Source organism: Anguilla rostrata, chromosome 1 (genome assembly GCF_018555375.3).
Source record: "Anguilla rostrata isolate EN2019 chromosome 1, ASM1855537v3, whole genome shotgun sequence".
Taxonomy (NCBI): Eukaryota; Metazoa; Chordata; class Actinopteri; order Anguilliformes; family Anguillidae; genus Anguilla; species Anguilla rostrata.
In genome coordinates this window covers 50,161,040-50,180,237 of record NC_057933.1, presented here as the reverse complement: position 1 = coordinate 50,180,237, position 19,198 = coordinate 50,161,040, and the positions used below count along the sequence as shown (strand labels likewise).

Below are 19,198 nucleotides of genomic sequence, written 5' to 3'. Positions count from 1 at the left end.
TTCATACATAGCACGTTCATGCTAACAAACCCCCACCCTCCACAATTCAAAATAATAGCAATGAATTCAGACCCAAGGAAGAGCAAAGCCAGCGACGGAAGAGTGACCGGATGGAGCTCTGGGCGCGGGCGTTCTGCGGCCAGAGGAGGGGAGAGGGCCTACCTGTGACCGTCTTGGTTTTGACGGGGCTGCTGGTGTAGTCGGAGGCTTGGTTGGAGGGCTGTTTGGCCAGGGGTGTGCTGCCGACCGACACCTCGTCCTCCCTCCTTTTGCTCACCGGTATGACTATGGGAGCCGATCCTGGAGCCTGCAAAAAGCATCACATGGATCACACTCCTGATCACACCGTACTGTATTAGGTTTGCAACACAATTTTGGGCTCTGTACTCGGTACTAAATATGACAACTATATTTCATATTATGTTCATTTGTCCAATTACTTCCGCTCTCCTAAAAGGATGACTATTTATAAAAAGAGCTGTAATTCCTAAAAAGAGCACTCAGTATGGATATGAATATCCTCAAATTAAAGTGGAGAGTCTGCACTTCAACCTCATATTCATCATTTTATTTCAAATCAAATGTGCTGGAGTACAGAGCCAAAATAACAGAAAATGTATATATACATATATATATATATATACACACACACACACACACACACACACTATACACACACAGAGTGAAATGTCCTTTTTTAACGCAGGCAGACAGGGCCAAAGAACCTCATGCTGTAATTTAATTTCTGTGTTTAAATATGGCATATAACTGAATTCTGAGGTCACGCTCAACAGGAAGAGGTCGCTGCGTGTACGTTTCTTTCCAATCGCGTCCAGTGACTAATACATCTGGGTTTATCGGGGAACACGGAGAGCGCGAAAACAAGGAACGCGGTGGACTGGCGACGCGTCCAAGAGCAACAGAGCGTCTGACGGGCCGCGTGTTTGTGTTGAACCGCTTCGCACGCCGCTGGCAGCGCACGGCCCGGGCCTGGAGGCTCTGCCGGGCCCCGCAGCTGCAGGAGCCGGGGGCCCGGTGCCTACCGAGGAGAGCGTGCGTGCGCACGGTACGCAGGCGCACGGCACGCGCGTGAAGTCACGCATGTACTGACATGCTAACATCAGAGTCCGTGAGGAATCTGGACTAATAGAATTTCTGTTGTTTTGCCTCTGCGCTCCAGCACATTGGATTTGTAATAGAACATGAATATGAGGTTGAGTAAGAAACACAAGCGCACATGCACAAACCTACACAAACACAAGATGACTATTTACACACATGAATCACACAAACGCCGTAAATTTGCCTGACGCATTTGTCTCAAACATATCCACGTACAGAAGCTCGCTCACCCACATAAACAGACACAAATCTGCATGTAAACAAGTATTACGCACATACACACACACACACGCACGCACACAGACAATCCTGAGTGTCTGAAACAAAAAAAAACTGACGGCCTCAAAGAAAGGAAAGATTGTGTTAAAATGAAGCCTGGGATAGTCTCCATTTCCGTCGGTTGAAAACCGATACACATTTTGGAGGCGAGTTAAGCATGCTCATTTTCTCACAGGTTCACACGCAGGAGTTTCTCAGAATTGTGAAGATACCGCAGACTGCACGAAGCTGCCCATTTCTGACTGGACTTACGCTGAAAGGAAAATATGTTCTCGTACAACATGAGGGAGAATTACGCGATCAGGCACGTCCTTTTCAATTGCCCGTAAAAACACATTTCGTGAAAAAAAAAAAAAAAAGTCAATCCACTGAACAGAAAATACTGGTCAATGTACAGTCAAAAATACACTTATAAAATATAATTTAAACAGCTCAATTAAATAAAATATGTTTATTTTCATTCTTATATTGTACAATTTTATAATAAACTAATTGGCTGCCTGCTTTGGCTACAAATTGGCTGCCTGCTCTGATATAAATGTCAAAGAACAGACGAACAGGCACGCATACTCAAAAGCCTGCAAGTGCAAACACAACTGGATCACTGTTGATTATGAGGTAGAATTACCCAAACTATTCTACATTCATTTTCAGAATGTGAAAAAGCATTACTGGAACAATAAATCAAAAGGGATGACATTCACTCATAAGAAAATACATTTACTTCATTGCCAGATAGGAAGGACAGCATGGCCAAAACATGTTTTTACCAATCAAGCAAATATACAGTACAGGCCAAAAGTATTGAACCACCTGTGGTTTTTTGAAAAAAACATTAGGTAGAGAATAATTCAGTAAATATATGCACATTTATTGAATAACAAAGCAAAGTATAAACTTTTATTATTTTTATTTCTACCTAAAGAATGTGTATCTGCCATTTCCCAGTCTTTTTTGTCCAGTGTTGACGGTGCTTGGCCCACTAGAGTTTAAAAATAGCAAGGGCTTCTTCACAGATATTCATCCATTTAAACCAACAGAACACAGTTGCCGTTTCACTGTAGTAGTTGGATCTCAGGACCTCAGAGTGTCCTTTTCGGACAGATATAAATTGGGGTGAACTGGATGCATCCTGAGGATCTGGGTCCTAGGAATGAGACCGGATCGATTCGGGGAGTGACGCTCCCATCCTGTCCAAAGCAGCTAGGTGTGAACTGGAGCTCTCTGCACTCTATAAGTAAAGGCCAAGGACATGTCTATTGCTGTACATCCTCCAAGTTGAAATGTTTTTAAACGCTCGCTCTCTGTAACCCAGGACTACACACCGCCGTCCGTCATGGCGCTGCAGCCCGGGAGCGGGACGCGGGCGGTCAGGTGACTCTTCAGCGGAGCGCGCCACGACCCCCCCCCCCCCCCGTCAGCCCGCGAGCGGAGCGGAGGAAAAGCAGAACGGCAGCCGCTGGGATACAGACCCCCGTAATTATAATAAGGCTGAGAACCGTGGGAGGCATAAAACAGATGATCTTGGAAAAGAAAATGAACATTAAAAGCATTACAAAGACACGTTTATACATGTAAAAAAACCCCTGCGTACCGTCCAAGTAATCAAACTCTCTTTTTCACGAGCGCAGCGCGCTGGAAGGCCCTAATGGCTCCCGTGACTTCTGTCAAATAAACAGAGGGAGGCAGGAGGGAAGGCAGACGGAAGAGGCGGACCCATCCATTAGGGAGGTGAGCGAGGGGGGGGTTTGGTTAGGAGTGAGGCCCCGCCGTCGGGGCCAGTTTGGTTCGGGCCTACCTGCTGCGGCTGCAGCCGGCTGCTCCCCTTCTGAGGCTGGTGGAGGAGCCAGGCGCACACGACGGGGTCCACGTTCACCGCCACGCCCTGGACACTGACCAGCAGCACCGCACCTGCAAGCACAGACACACGCTGAGGTGAAGATACACGCAGTCACAAACACACACAGACACACGCAGAGGTGAAGATACACGCAGTCACAAACACACACAGACACACGCAGAGGTGAAGATACACACAGTCACAAACACACATGCACAGACACACGCAGAGGTGAAGATACACGCAGTCACACACACGCACAGACACACGCAGAGGTGAAGATACACGCAGTCACACACACGCACAGACACACGCAGAGGTGAAGATACACACAGTCACACACACGCACAGACACACGCAGAGGTGAAGATACACACAGTCACACACACGCACAGACACACGCAGAGGTGAAGATACACGCAGTCACACACACGACAGACACACGCAGAGGTGAAGATACACGCAGTCACAACACACACAGACACACGAAGGTGAAGATACACGCAGTCACACACACACACAGACCACGCAGAGGTGAAGATACACGCAGTCACACACACACACAGACACACGCAGAGGTGAAGATACACGCAGTCACAAACACACACATGCACAGACACACACAGAGGTGAAGATACACGCAGTCACACACACACACAGACACACGCAGAGGTGAAGATACACGCAGTCACACACACGCACAGACACACGCAGAGGTGAAGATACACGCAGTCACACACACACACAGACACACGCAGAGGTGAAGATACACGCAGTCACACACACACACACGCACAGACACACGCAGAGGTGAAGATACACGCAGTCACAAACACACACACACACACAGACACACGCATAGGTGAAGATACACGCAGTCACACACACACACACACGCAGAGGTGAAGATACACGCAGTCACACACACACACAGACACACGCAGAGGTGAGATACACCAGTCACAAACACACATGCACAGACCACACAGAGGTGAAGATACACGCAGTCAACACACACCAGACACACGCAGGTGAACTACACCAGTCCAAACACACACATGCACAGACACACACAGAGGTGAAGATACACGCAGTCACACACAAACACGCACAGACACACGCAGAGGTGAAGATACACACAGTCTCACACACACACACAGACACACGCAGAGGTGAAGATACACACAGTCTCACACACACACACAGACACACGCAGAGGTGAAGATACACGCAGTCCCAAACACACACACACACGCACAGACACACGCAGAGGTGAAGATACACGCAGTCCCAAACACACACACACACACACAGACACACGCAGAGGTGAAGATACACGCAGTCACACACACGCACACGCACTGACACGACACATATATATACAGTACACACACACACACACACAATGTAGCCACATTGCCATTGCCTGGAAACCTAGTCTTGGAGCTCTGTACATTCAGCAAGGGGAAAAAACTAAAGACCGGGTTCTGCTACACTTCTATCATTTTGAATTGATTACCGTGTGTTTGTATAACATGGGAGGGGGGGACCAGGCATCCCTTTGTAATTGTAAAAATTTCAAAAGGCATGAAAAGAGAAAATCAGGATCATTTAACATTCTTTTATGTGATGCTCAGCATTTAAACGCACGTGATTTCTTAATTGTGCTCAATGCTCTACACATTTGGGAGCCTTTTTATTGATTTCAGACTTTCAATTTTATTAATTCCAGAATATTAAACCACTACCCCTCATGCACGCCCAACCCCCACCCCCCCAAAAAAAGTAATAGCATTTATAGCTTTTTCTCCCCCCCCCAACCGTCCACATGTGGACACAGTACAGACGCGTACGGCATCATTTTCTATAACGCTGCGCAGGGCCTGAAATTCAGCGAGACGCCTCCGGATTCCGGAACGTTCCGCATTCTCCCTGGCAGATAACGACGGGACGGAATCCGGTTCGCTCATTTTCACCTGTGTGCGCGCGCGGCCAAACCGAAAACAGCCGCGGGTTGCCCCCGCTCGCCGTGACGCGAGGCGTCCGTAAACAGGAGGGAAGCAGGTAAACAAGGCTGCCAGAGCCCATTTCCTCTACCCGTGTGTTTCATTAGCGGCACGGAAAGGGGGGCGTTCTCCCCCCCCCCCCCCCCAGCGCCCTCCGCAGCACTCCGAGGCTTGATTACTCGACGCGCTCCGCTCCGCGGTCGCAGTCATCGCTTATTAATCACGCGCGGGAAGAGAAGGCGTCTGCGCCGCTCCGAGTGAACTTGGCTCCGCTTGCTCCGTCGCTAACCATTTACGCCGTCGCTGAACTCGCCGCCGGTGGACATGGTTTGCAGTCCTCTTGGACGGCGCAGGGCACAGTTTGTTTCAATTGTGTTCAAAGTGTGTCGCGCAAAGCCAAAAATAACATTTTCTTTTGATAAATCTCTGTGAAACCCTAGACTTTCTGGGGGTTTAGTTTATTCTTAAATAATAATCTTTACCAACAATATGGGCCTGAGGTAATGCATTAGGATTCTATCAATAATGACTACCATGCCGTTGGGATTAGGGGGAAAATTCTCTGGCGTGCAGCGGAGTATTTCAATCTAACGATAAGAGAACATTTAGTTTCTCCGATGAGCTTCAAAGTTCGGAGGGCTTTGGCACACTCCGGAATCTTCTGTTTCAAGCCCCACAGCCAGGGCATATCCAAGCCAGGGCCCCAACTGTACAAAGGGGACCCTTTCTGGAGAGCCCAAGTTTGCAAAGCCCCTTTGCGGAGCCCCAGTGCTCCCCCGCTCAGCATAGGCCACCATACAGTACCACTGTTGTACACCAGTGAACAACACAAAATGAAATGCCTCTATTTGCTGCAGTTATATCGTGTGCATCTAGGGGACAGTGTGCCGTCTTGCCATGAGTAGAAAAAAAAATGTCACCCTGTGTATCCAATTAAAAAATAAATTTAAAAAATGTTAAACAGAAAATTGAAATGCTATAAATGTTCTTCTGAAAATCTTTTATCTTTTAGCTGAAAAAAGTATTTGTTTATGCAACTTATTGGTCCAAATCCCAATAAACTAATGGGTTGACTACTTTGGAAAATTTTACATGTTCTGAGTCGATGCTCCTTTAGCCAGTTCCAGAACAAATTTAAGGCACATACCATTGATTTTGTTTTAGAAGAGTATTTACTTTTTTACATTTTTCATTTGCAATATTTTTCCCCACCCAATTTGGAGTGCCTAATTACATTTGTAAGCCCCTCAGCAATTCAGGGAAAAAAAACACATACGCTCTCTTCCGAAGCCCGAACAAGCAGAGGATTTGCTATTGAAGAATGAGGAGGTGACAACACAGAAGATCAACGCCTCCCCGATGGACACAGACGGCTCTCAGGGAAAGAAAAAGCGTGTCTCACTTTTAATAACGATGCACCCTTGTGCGGGAAAATAGTACAGAGCGGACTTTCTAACCCCGTTTGCTGGTTTCCTGTAGAGGATCATGCTGTTCTCAGACCGGATAAACCGATGTTGTTTTCACCTGGATAAATAAAACGAAATAAATGAATAAATACATGAAGTCTCTGCACCCTTGGAGGAAAAAAACCTCTCCACCTTCCCTTCTAAACATTAATTCCAGAGACAAAGTATGACCTATTGGCGGTGTGTAACGGCCCAACCATTACACTCTCATTAAGCGCTACTTGGAACGCCGCTGATTTACGAATCTAAAACATTTCTTAGCGCGCTAACTGCCAGTCGCTCCGAACGAGAGCTTCAGCTAAACGCCCAAAAAGCGAGCCCTAAACGCTCGTGTGCGGCCCTCGCGTCCACAGCCCTCGAGGAGCGGTGAGGACAGGAGCCCGGTTCAGGGTCCTCTGTGCGCCAAACCCAAGACCCAACGAGAAAGGATGTGGAGAGCCTGGGAACTGCTTGCGGCTTCCCTCAAATTGCGAGTGACACGGCGGCTCGTGCGACGGATGTTTACCCGCACTCAGAGACGCTAATGGCAGCCATTTGGCAAAGGTGGGATCTTGAGGAGAGAATTTTCGGAGAACAATATTTGGTTTGGGAATATTCGGGGGGCCTGCTGTGCCTCAAAGTGACTTTTACCCTGGTAATTGTAGACCTGTAGTGCTCTCGGTCTAAAAACAGTTTTGCTTCTCACTCATGTCTCTGTCACTGCCCCAAGGGTGACGATATGGCCGGTGAGGAAACGGTACCTAAACCTTCACCTTTAAAGCAAAACACAGGCCATTGACTTACCGAGCTTTAATGACAGAAAAGCGCGAAGTGTTACTCTGCTGCGCTTGACAGGGCTGCGGGGTAGTTAAGGGGAGGCGATGACAGCGATAACAGGAGTGTTTTTCTAACTTCCCGTGTAATTCTTCGGCAAACAGAAATAACTTGCGTGTTTCGCCGAGGTGAAGGCCGGCTTCCCCACAGAGGAGTCATTAATGTCAAGAGGTTCCCGCTTCGCGGCGTCAGATTAATCATAAAACAGGAACGCGCTCTCGGTGTTGTTCTGCACTAGCTGACGTCATGCCGCCTGGACACCCACAAAGTTTCGACCGGGGGAGGACAAAACCCACGCCGAGGGTCCGTTTGACCAACAGGGTGACCCGACGGACACTGGACAGCGGGTGGAGGGGGGCTCCCACCGGAATGGCGCCTAATCGAAGCTCGAGGGTTGGGGCAGAGCGCCTGTGGTCGCTCTCTCACGGAACACAAATAAATAAATAAATAATGCCTCTTCAGTCCAGACGAGTTCTGACAAGTTCAGTTCACTTGGAAGCCAAGTAGCTAAACATAACATTACGCCACAGTGCGCCGCGCGCTAAATTGCTTTTCCGATGAGCTCATGACCCGGACGTCTGCAGAGAGCTCGGCAGGTGTTCCGCACCGGGGCCCGGCGTTAGCTTCGGCTGCTGCCCTACCGACGGCCCACGGGCACCGTGTGGGCGACGCCGTGGCGGGAAGGCCACGGAAACCACCGTCTGGGACGGAGGGACACACATCCGACTGATCTGCAGTACGGAGGCAAGAGGGTTCGTTCTCTGAGCATGTTCTGGAGGACAGCAGGCCGTGTGCCCCGTGATACAGTATTACAATGACATCAGGTATGCGTACATAGTGCCTTTCTTTCAAGTGCACAGCAGTGTGTGTGTGTGCTTGTGTCACCAGTGCATGCCACCAGTACACTGCCGTTTGGTGCTCCTTCCACACCAGGGGTTCATCGTCAGAATGCTGATCATCACTCACTGCCACAAGCCACCAAACTCCATGTGGGAAGAGGCCGAGTAGAGTCTTCATATTAGCAGTACCAGCAGTCAACATGATGAAGGTGCACACAGTCAAAGAGGCGGATTTAACTTTAACTAGAACAGACATTAATGTTAAAGTTATCTCTGTGAAAGATGGATTGTTCCGTTTTGGGTGGTGGGGGGGTGGCACCTTGCCTCACAGGCCCAGACATGACAGCCCTCCACTCGGTCGGCGTCTAGCCAGCTTTTATCTGCTGACTTCTCTAATCGCTATTCGCGCGACTTTCTTCGTTCATTCCGTCCGTCCGCCCATGTACCTCTCAGGCAATGGATCGGGAGCGAGCGCCGAGTGACCATCTCGAGGCGACGCCGGGGTGGACCAATCACGTCTTTATCTTCCTCCAGACGTTGATAAGGCCAGCTTGGAAACTGATAACCTACGGGTTTATTTTTGGGTCCATAAATTCACATTAGCCCTGTTAGCGGTGAAAAGCGAAACCGCTACGGCACAATGGCTTCCAGGGCCGCGCGGAAACCCTAGCCGCCATGTTTAGATTGCAGCTTCAGCTGTTATCTATTCCCGCCGTTCCATGGTAACTCCATGGTAATGGAAATCACATTGGCGGAAAATTTACTACCGACTAACATGTGAGCCACTCTTTGTCAGCGAGATAGGGGCTCTTAATGAAAGACAAAGAAGGCACGGAATTATACTGTTCCATTTTGTGCCCAGCAGGACAGCAGGGAACGCCCCGCACCCACCATATTTAACATCCTGTCATTTGGACTCCTTCTGTGAGACCCTGATCAATTCTGATGGTATTTGTCCTTTCCTCGAGCCAGCTACAGATTTCAAAACAAGTAAATGCACATTTCTGCTATGTCCTGCATCTCCATTCTGTCATCAACATGAAACCACATAAGGCTATACGCACACATATGTGCACACACAGACATACACACACACACATAACCTATGTAGACTATGTGTGACTCAGTCGATGGTATGGATCAGAGTGTTTCGGGAAGTGTCTCGTTCACAGAAGCATGCATTTGCTGAAGCACACGCACACACACACACACACACAGTTTAACCTGAGCAGGCTCTCTGTGTGACTCAGTGTGTGGTTCAGGTCAGGGTCTTTTGGGAAGTGTGTGAACGCGGGGTTGATTCATGTGGGCACGTGATGCGATGTTGGCGGGTGAGGAGTGAAGTGGAGGCCCAGTGCGGTGTGTGGGGAGGGGAGGGGAGGGGAAGGCCCTCGCGTCCTGCCCTCCCAGCTCAGGGTCCGCAGCGGCCACATCTGGCCCCCAGGCCGCCACCAGCACCTCTGTCTGCGCCGGAGAGACCTCTCCCCGCACCTCCTGCGCCTCCTCGCCACAGGCGCCCGACAGCCGCCCGGCAACAGGAGGCAGCCGGCGGAGCCGATTGGCCGGTCAGGGAAACTGCCCCTGTGTTCAATTAGAGTAATTTCACCAGCACCAATTTGAGCTCCGCTTTGCTGCGCTGCGCGGCGGAATTATCTCACTGACAGATCAAAGATTCCTGTTCGGCACACTGTAGGGCCTTGCTCTTCAAACTGCACAGGAAGCTCTGGAGAACACGGCCTTGGGGCAAAAGCACACAAACACGGCCGTCTCTAAGCCCCGAACAAAGCATCACAACGATGCAAACGGATGACATTCATATAAAGACTAATCCGCCATCAAAGGTCCTCGTCTGACCCACATGTTGACCCACTCACAAACGCGGCGCAGATTAAATCAGTACTCTTTCAAAAAAAAAAGAAAAACGGACCAAGCGAGGGACCGCCTGAACTCCTGTGATCAGACAGTAAGTGAATAAAAATGCGCTGGTTCACGGGCTGATGACCGCACCGTGAGCCCGTTCCCACGTTGCTCCTCGGACGCTCTGATTGGAGCGGAGTAAAAAGGTGGAGCCCGTCAGTGGTCTGAGGTCACCTCCATCCAGCAGCTGACCCACATGCTCCGTTTAAAACAGCAATTACAGCATCTCTCCACGTTACATTACGTGATGCTCTCTGTCTGAAAAGCAGACACCGTTATCCAGAGTGTTTTCTTTACACGCTGGCCATTCGTGCAGCTTGATATCTGGCTGCAAGAATTAAGCACCCTGCTGAAGTGCGCAGACACAGAGGCCCAGCCTTGAGATTTGAGCCGGCACGTTCGCAAGTGGCACGTCCAGTTCTTTAACCGCTGCACTGCTACGCTCCGTTCTCTGGATGCCGTCAGCAGGCGGTCACTGGGCGAAGTGCGACGTAGCCGTCCACGCGAGAGGACTTCTTCGGCAGCCACACTGCGGCCCAGGATGGGAAGGCGACGTCCGCACGCCCCTCCCACCCGAACCGGGCCCGGTCGCGAAGGCAAACAAACCCCCTGCTGCGACGGCGAGAGGAGGACCGGGTCCGTGGGAAACAGTAAACTTGGATCTGGGGCCGTTTTCTCCCCCCTCCTCCCCTGCCTGAGAGAGGACCTGCAGAACGCTCTTCCGTAAGACACAGCTATAAGTGCTCGCACATTCCAGCCATTTAGCAATTAGGAGTAATGGGTCCAGGCTGAAGACGCTTCTGGGAGGATGTGATGATGGGGGCCGAGTTACCGGCGAGCGGGACGTCCTGGTTGCCATGGCGCAATGCGTTCCCACCCTCCATGGCCCACATTGGAAATTCGGCTCTCTCTGCTCCTGAGATCTTACATTCGAACCAGAACAATTTAACACATTAAAAATAAAAAAGAAGCTGGAAAACTGGAAGCTGGGGAAAAAATGAAGCCAGTTTAAATATTTAAAAAATAAAACGAATATAATTTAACCCTTCAACTGTTTAAGACCACTCGTGAATGGCTTCTGGCACTGGTTCCATGTGCAGCTTGGTCTGCTCTTACGTTCTTTTCTCGAAAAAGAGCTTTTCGGCTTCAGCTCCTCAGCGAACGCACCGCATCCCCAATGGCTCTGCGAGCGTGACCGCAGCTGGGCAGGCTGTGGTTCATTAGGGCCTTATCATCAAGGTCACGGTCAAAGTCTGGTCAGGAGGAACGCTTGAACGCCTGCGTGCACCCTCTGCTATCCACGGCTGGAATTCTCTGGAACTCCTCCAAAACGTACTGCTCCCCACCCACCCGAAAATGACTTTTCCTGTGACAATTCTTAGAAGATGAGATTCTGACATTCAAGGTGTAACGATAAGGTAATGATAAGCTTCCAAGGCAAAAGGAAGCACTGGTTGTACTTGAATACGCACACACTCAAACACAGCCTTATCAAATGCAGTTCCTTAGGTGGTGTATACAGCTATCAGTGCTTCAGTATTAAGGAGTCATGATAGGGTGATGATTTAGCAAACACAAACTCGTCATTTCAAGCACTCCCCAGACATACTTACATCAGAGCGCGTGTGTGTGTGTGGGGGGGGGGGGGTGGCTTTGATGTACAGAGAAGACTGCGTCAAGGATACGCACCTGCCGCACAGCCTGTAATTACACGTTTAGAGACTGCGTGCGTACAAAAGTGCATTTTGGAAGGGGGACCTTTTTAGCGAGGTTGCCTGTACAGTAAAGCGGGGGGGGGGGGGGCCTGAAAGCGAGTTTCGCGGGCGCAGTGAACGGTACGACCCCTCACCCGGCACGCCCGGCAGACCCAACCCTCATCCGCATCGCCGCGGCGATAAGCAGCCCCGCCGGTGAGCGCCAGAGCGGCAGCGATACGTCTCCCCGCGCCGCGCTCCGCAGATAGGTGCAGCTGAACGGGAACGAGACACATAGTTGGCTCGGGGAGGACGGGACCCCGGGACGATCCAAAAAGCTAAAAATGGATTGTTCCCCTGAAATTTCAAACTTCTGCTGAAAACATTTACGTCTAGACTCTCCAAATCCTGAAGAAAATTCTCCACGGATCACCGCCATTTTTCGGTACAGTCACAGGGCGACCTCGGATTAAAACGTTACGCTTTCGGGCTGTTTTTTTGGGGAAAAAGCTACCCTTTTCCAGAGCGTCATGGATGCCTCATGTCCAGAAGCATGAGTCAGCGGTCCGGTATTCCAGCAGACCCAGTGCTGCCACCTCTCCGCTCAGTGACCGTGCTGCTCCTCAGGCTGGCCAATCCACCCTGCTCCCCCGAGCTCGTCCACGCTCAGCCTTATCAGGGCGATCTCGTAAACGAGCGCACGCTCAGAGCTGGATTCGCTCAATAAAACTTAATGTTCCAGTCTGATGGCTCCCTGAGACAAGGTGGCCATCTCAATGGAAGGGCCCAATTCAGACCCTCACCCACCCAAAACCCCTTTATCTGCGGGACATAACTCATCGCTTCAACCCTCTCAGCAGCCCGGCGCTATCTCCGAAAGCTTCATTAGGGCCTACCGGCCTCGCTCGAATTACACGGGCGTCTTCAGAGAGCAACGGTGAAACTCCAATAGCCTGAGATAAAGCCGCTTCCTCCCCCAAACCGTTATCTGGCGCTTTTAATTGTCGGCGCGGAACGTCTAATCTGGAGTGGCTATTAGTGCGGGAGGCAGCCTTTTATCTGCGAGGTTTGTATATGTGCACAGGAAGGAGGGCGGGGCAGGCCTGCTCGCACAGGGCCGCACAGCGCCCCAGTGTTTATGGGCTGTTTACGCCGGCAGGCACTAGCTGACGCGGGCCCCCGGCGGCAGGGTACGGGAGTTCAGCAGGTGCGTGGCGGGTCATGCCACACACGGAGCCTGGAAGCGCTCCCCCCGAGGGCAGCGTGCGCAGCGGCGGAAGAGTGATGAGGGCTACTACCGTGTTGAGACCGAGCGGCCCGCCCGCAGATTCCAGCCGCGGCATCAAAGAGCGCCGTCCCGCTCGCGGTAAGAGCTCGGGGGGGGGAAGGGGGGGGGGGAGGTTCTGGGGAGCGCGGCTGCCCGGGAGCTGGCGTTCTGCGGACGGGGGGGGCGGTATGTGATGGACCACAGGTCGCACCGGGGCTGCCTGTGATCCAGCTCATTCTGCTCCAAGAGCTGTGGATACAGGTTGTCCTTCTGCAGAGTGAATCCACCAAATGTAAATCAAATACAACGAATATGAAAAACAAGCCTGTTCGATGTCGGGGAAGTCTGAGAACAATTGTGCTATTCGCTAAGAATAAAAAATGTATTCCCAAAAAGTGTTGAATTGGGCATATAAAGCACAAACCGAGAAAATAATACTTTCATAGCAGATTTAAAAATATTTGTCTGCAACAGGCAAAACACTTGCGGTGTGTATTCTTCCATCTAGAAAGTATTGGATGAAATTCACAGAATCCTGCAAGAACTACCTCCTGGTTTTTAAAAAATGGAAAAAAGTACTTTTTCCATTTATTTAATGAGTCCTGTAGTTTGGGTTAATCCTGATTAAGGAACTCCTGAGCCGAAAAGTCAGAAATGTGATACTAAATCAAAATAATTATTTTTAAGAGTTAATGAGAAGTCGGCCCAAAGGAAATTAGAAATAAGTAAATGTTTCTCAAATAGAGCAGATTGGGTGAATGTAATTTGTCTTCATTGGGTAGAGAAAGGCCTCCAGATTTCTTTTGTTAAGTACTGAACACCACAAAGCGTTGGCTGGCACAGCCCATGCAGCCCATCCATTCTGCTGAAGGGAGGTTTACGTGATTTTCGTTCAGGGAATTCAATTTTGCGAAGACAGATGAGTTAATGGCCGGGCGTAAACAATGACACATCGGGCATGGGGTTCCCCCCCCCCCCCACACACGTGGGGCGCGGGAGAGGCTGCCGCCCCTCGGTGTCACGCGATACTCGCCAAGCGACCGCCGCAGAGCGCTCCCGTCGCAGCGTCGGCGGCCGCTGGCCCGCCGTACAGACTTGGACGCGACCTGTCCTCCAGGCGCTAAAACAGCGGTTAGCGCTAACCACCTGCGCAGCTTGAGGCCCTTAACTGCTCTGTGTGCAGCCGCCGCTGAGCGACTCCGGCCCGCCTCTGGAAAAACAACACCCACATCAAAGAGGCTCCGGCGAAAAATATAACCCCGTGTCCACCATCCCAAAACATCACAGGGCCCGGCGGGCACGGCTTCACTCGGGGGTGTGGGGAGGCGGGACGGAGGAGAAGGCCACGGACCCGCCAAACGCTCCTGCCAAATCCGGCCCCCCTGCGTGCAACAGGCACGTTAGCGGGGCGCTGCCGCGGCCCAGATTAGCCAGAACGGCTCTGTAGCTCAGTAGCATCTGGCCCTGCGCTGGGCCAGGACGCTCTCCTCGTTCGCCTGGAAGGCCGAGAGCCCGAGCGAGCGCTAGGCTAAAAGAAGACTGGAAGCTTCCAGCGCGAGCTGAGAAAACCCCGCTGCTTTAAAGTGCGCGCGGAGGAGTAATCAATAACAGAAACGAGCGCAGGGGGAGGACGCAACCCGAGCTTTGGCTTCTCCCCTCCGCAGGAGGCCCAACAAAGAGCGCGCGGCGCATTGCCTCAGGCGCAAAGCCCGCGCCCCTCCCGCGTTTTAATGTCGCGTCCGCGGCGCACCGCCGGCCTGGTCCTGCATCACGAAGGAACGAGCCTGGCCTTCGGTGTGACCCGTATACGACGCGGCGGGCTCTGAACGAGCGTGAACAGGGGTTCTCCGACACAGAGTCGCTGTGCGTCGCTGATCATCGCCCAAACGCTATCTGCTGTTCCCTGATGGATTATGGGAGGGTGACCTCTTTCTGCTTCTTTCATTTTCACCGCAAGAATCAAATGTGGTTGATTCGAAAATAGAAGGTGAAATACCATGTGGCCTGATGCACTTTACGTCAGTCGATCTGAAATTTAAGTCAATTTGAGACAATCCAAAAGTTAACAGTTTAAGAAGTAAACATAGTGTAACAGATACATAACAATTGACATTCTAAAAGCTTAGTATTTCGTAAACTACTTTTACCATCATACTAAAGCTGGCTGATGTCCAAAACACTTTCTAGGCATCTAGCTAGCTCAGTAAAAGTGTAATTTATATCACACTTAGATTAACTGGAGAAATCCTTTTTTTAAATGTTGTGTTGTTCTTGTATAGACTAAATGGTCACAATATATTATATCTGTCCATGCTTTATTTTATTCATAAGATGTTGTGCAATTTACGAAACAAATTATCTATACACCTATGAGCATTATAATGGACTACAACCCTTGCCGTAAATGATCAAGTGACCAGTGACTTGACCGAATAAGTCATAATAATACTCACAACTCTGTTACTGTAAGTACTGATACAGGGAAATTACTGATGAAATCTGTGCTGAGACTGCATTATTCCTGAATCATATGTAACTCCTTATGAATGTACTTATTATGCCAAAGACATATGGGAGTGACTGAAATAAAAAAAAAAATACAATCATGTCTCTGGCTGGAGTGGAGACCTGCAGGGACAAGTTATGCTTTTTTGTTTTCTTTGTAAAAAATAAAACCTCGCTTTATTGGATTCTTTAAAACACACAAGCAGACAAGTTTACTGCAAAAAACCTGGCAGGCCAAGCGTTTCGCGTTTAACGGCTCATTGCTCTCCCCGTAAAATAATGATTTTCACCGCGTTTTAGTGCCACTTAATGAAGATGCTTTCAGCTATCAAAACAGTGCCCCAGTTACAGGCTTATGAAACTTTACATCATTTTCCTACCAGGGGGGCAACCCAGACGTACCGCAGAGCAGACTCGGACCGCGCCACGGCCCAGATAATGGCGCTGACGTAATACAATCTATAAACTCCGCTCAGGTGCCCGTTTATTTTCCTTGGAAGACAGAGACAGTGGTGAAATAAGAATCTGAGCGAAAGCTGAATAATAAATCCTGGTAACACTTTAAAGAATGCTAAGTAGAATGTTGCTGTTTAAATAAACCGTCGCGTTTTGGAAGCGACGTAGCCATTACGGGGGAAAAGGCAGAACCAAGTCACGCCACAGCGCTTTAACAATGCCCGCGGCTGGACCGCGCGCCACTCCGCGCGCACCTGCAGTGCGTTTAACGCGATGGCGCTGTCTTCGCCTCAGGTGCTCGGTGATGTCCAACGCTGATCTCATGAAGCCCGACTGCCAAATACCAAATCGCCAGCAACTACAGTCTGTTGATCGTTCACGCAACTCTGACAGGTTTTCTACCAACAGCTTCTCTCCGACGTCCTTTGAAACGAGCAGTTTGGTGAGAGCTGTTACAAGACCAAGATCTACAACATCTAACAAGACCAATATCTACAGTGAAAATGTCTATAAATAGGCGTGAAGAATATTTAGAATACTCAAGACGCATGAAAGACAGCCAAAATAAGAGAAGAAAAGCCATTGTTAAAAGGGAACATTAATAATGATATATGTACATAAACAATGAATTACAAGCGTTCAGTGCTGGAAAATGTACAATGCAGGCAAAATGCAAATAGCTACAGTTCCACAGTTTCACAATACCAAAAAAGCAATACTGAACAGGAAAGGAAAAGCCTCATAGTTGAGATGAATAATGTGGTGATATAACGACTCCAAGAGCCCATGACAACATATGAAACTGGAGACCAGGCACATTAACTAAAGCACCAGTCTGGAGAAGCCTTGATCTTGAGCCCTGCTGTACCCCGCTAAGGACAGAGCCCCCAGACTCAATGAGCAACATGAGCAGCTGCTGTTAGCCAGTTAGCTAACATTAGCTCACCTAGGCAGGGACAGATCCATAAACTATTTATGCAGGCAAAAAATATGAGGCCTCACACACACATACACGACTCACCTCTAGGGCCCCCCCTGAACCTGCTAGTGCTTAGGAAAGCTTTCCCTTAAACCCCTTAACTCTGTCCCTCAATGTGCGAGGAAGCTAGCATTGAACCGATCTGGTTTAGGTGGTTATTTTATTCATTGACATGAGCCTAGGGTCAAAAATATCAGTATCTCGCATTTATGCTATCTGTGTCCAGTGTCTTTAGAACATCAGGGTACAACCACAGTGTTCTCTTCAGTCTGTGTATGATGAATCGTGCCTGCCTCACATCAAACTATCATATTAAACATTCAGACAGCTTATCCAGCTCTTTCCAAGTATATAATATGACCATACCACATCCTTGAAACCTAGATCAAACAAAAGGTGCTTAAAAGTGATCATTCATGTAGCATTTGGCCTTGATTCAAGGACACCCGTTAAAACAGTGGAGAGAGCAGATATTTAAAGGTATTGTGGCTATAAACAGGCCCCTTTTTAGTTTTACTTATTGGTCATTTATATTTGTGTTGTGTTGTTAAAAATGTTGAGAAGACAGTAGGTGAGCCAAGTGTAGACAGATTGGGGAGGGGGTGGGAGGATCGGGGAGGGGGTGGGAGGATTGGGGCCCCTCACAGGCCGGGCCGGGATTGGCTGTGGGAAGCGCAGGTCAGTGACAGCGCAGGGAGCCGGGAGATAAGAGCGGGGGGCTCCTGGCTCACCCGGCGGTGAACTGCGTCTAATGCGTTTGTGTTCCCGATTACATCTCTGGCTGCCAACTCCGCGCATCGCGTCGGCCGCTCCCAGCCCGTAAAGCCAACTCTCTGTCCGTGACCCGCCCTCCTCCACCCCCACCCCCCCGCCTGGAGACACGGCGGCGGAAGCAACCAGAATTCCCGAAACGGCGAGCGGCGCGTGCTCCGTTGAGGCCCGGCTAGGTCCGGGAGCGGTTCAGAAAGCGGGGCGCAGCGTTTAGCGGTTACGCAGCCTTAACGTTGCTGGGGAGGCCGGTGGAGTCCGGAGCACAAACAGCGAGCTGCAGCCTCCAGCTCCAGCGCCAGAGTCATGAAACACTCAGATCAAACGACTGCATATATCAGGCCTGGATTCATTTGATCTCTCCCAGTCGCTCGCTTTTAATTGGGGGAGTAAATCTGAAACTAGACAGGCCCGGTGGGCCCTCGGCACAACCGCAATAGTAGGAATATATATAAAACATAATAAATAATAAAGGAAAGCACTGGACACTAAAAGACGCAGGCTGCTACTTCTCATGCACATGGTAATTCCATCGCCACTTGACTCCAATACCGCGCCAGCTTTGCTCAAATCAGAGATGTACTCTTTTCTGTTGACCAATTGATAGCCGCAGAATTACAGATCGATCTACAGATAGATCTTTACATACAGACGTTAGCAATGCATCCCAAACTGCATCGCCATAGTAGTCGCACTAAAATACAGAAACACACATTTCACAAAAAACAATATTATAAAAGGTAAGGAGGGTACTTAACCATAGTCATAACCTATTTCACTGTATCCCATTCAGCCCTGTCCTAATCATTGATTTGCCAGGCTATATCCCCAAAGCCTGCTTGATTATAATTTTACAGTTTACAGTGCATACCATAATAAATGAATACCTTAATAATAGAGAGTATACTGGGGGAGGCGATGTAAACTTATAAAGCTAGAAGTTTAACTGAGGATGGAACAAATATATTTCTGTAGCAATTCAGTTTGCACCTGGGAAAATATTGTTTGATGGCAGCCATTCATACCGTGGGCTGAAAACACTTGTATCTTGATCTTCCAGCACTTTCATGTTGCATGTGTATTGTCATCTTGATGTTGTAGGCTCTTTATCATATCTCGTGTATCATATCATGTCTCACTTCTAGTTTATGACTTGCCATAACTTTGCTGACTTTAAGCCAATGCTTGCTACGTGAACGAGACTTGAGGTTCAAGGCTATGAATAACTGATACTTTATGAAAACTGG

At 49.6% G+C, this 19,198-nt stretch overlaps 1 protein-coding gene across 4 annotated transcripts in view; it reads right to left on the bottom strand.

Moving 5' to 3' along the window:
• Positions 1-19,198, bottom strand: part of LOC135257716 (intermembrane lipid transfer protein VPS13B-like) — a 302,540-nt gene that overhangs the window by 155,884 nt on the left and 127,458 nt on the right. For all 4 annotated transcript variants that reach the window (XM_064340776.1, XM_064340785.1, XM_064340767.1 and 1 more), the window contains 2 exons: positions 3,200-3,312; positions 163-307 (listed from right to left, as the gene is read on the bottom strand). In XM_064340776.1, the coding sequence (XP_064196846.1) occupies positions 163-307; positions 3,200-3,312 (258 nt within the window). The remainder of the gene's footprint in view (positions 1-162; positions 308-3,199; positions 3,313-19,198) is intronic.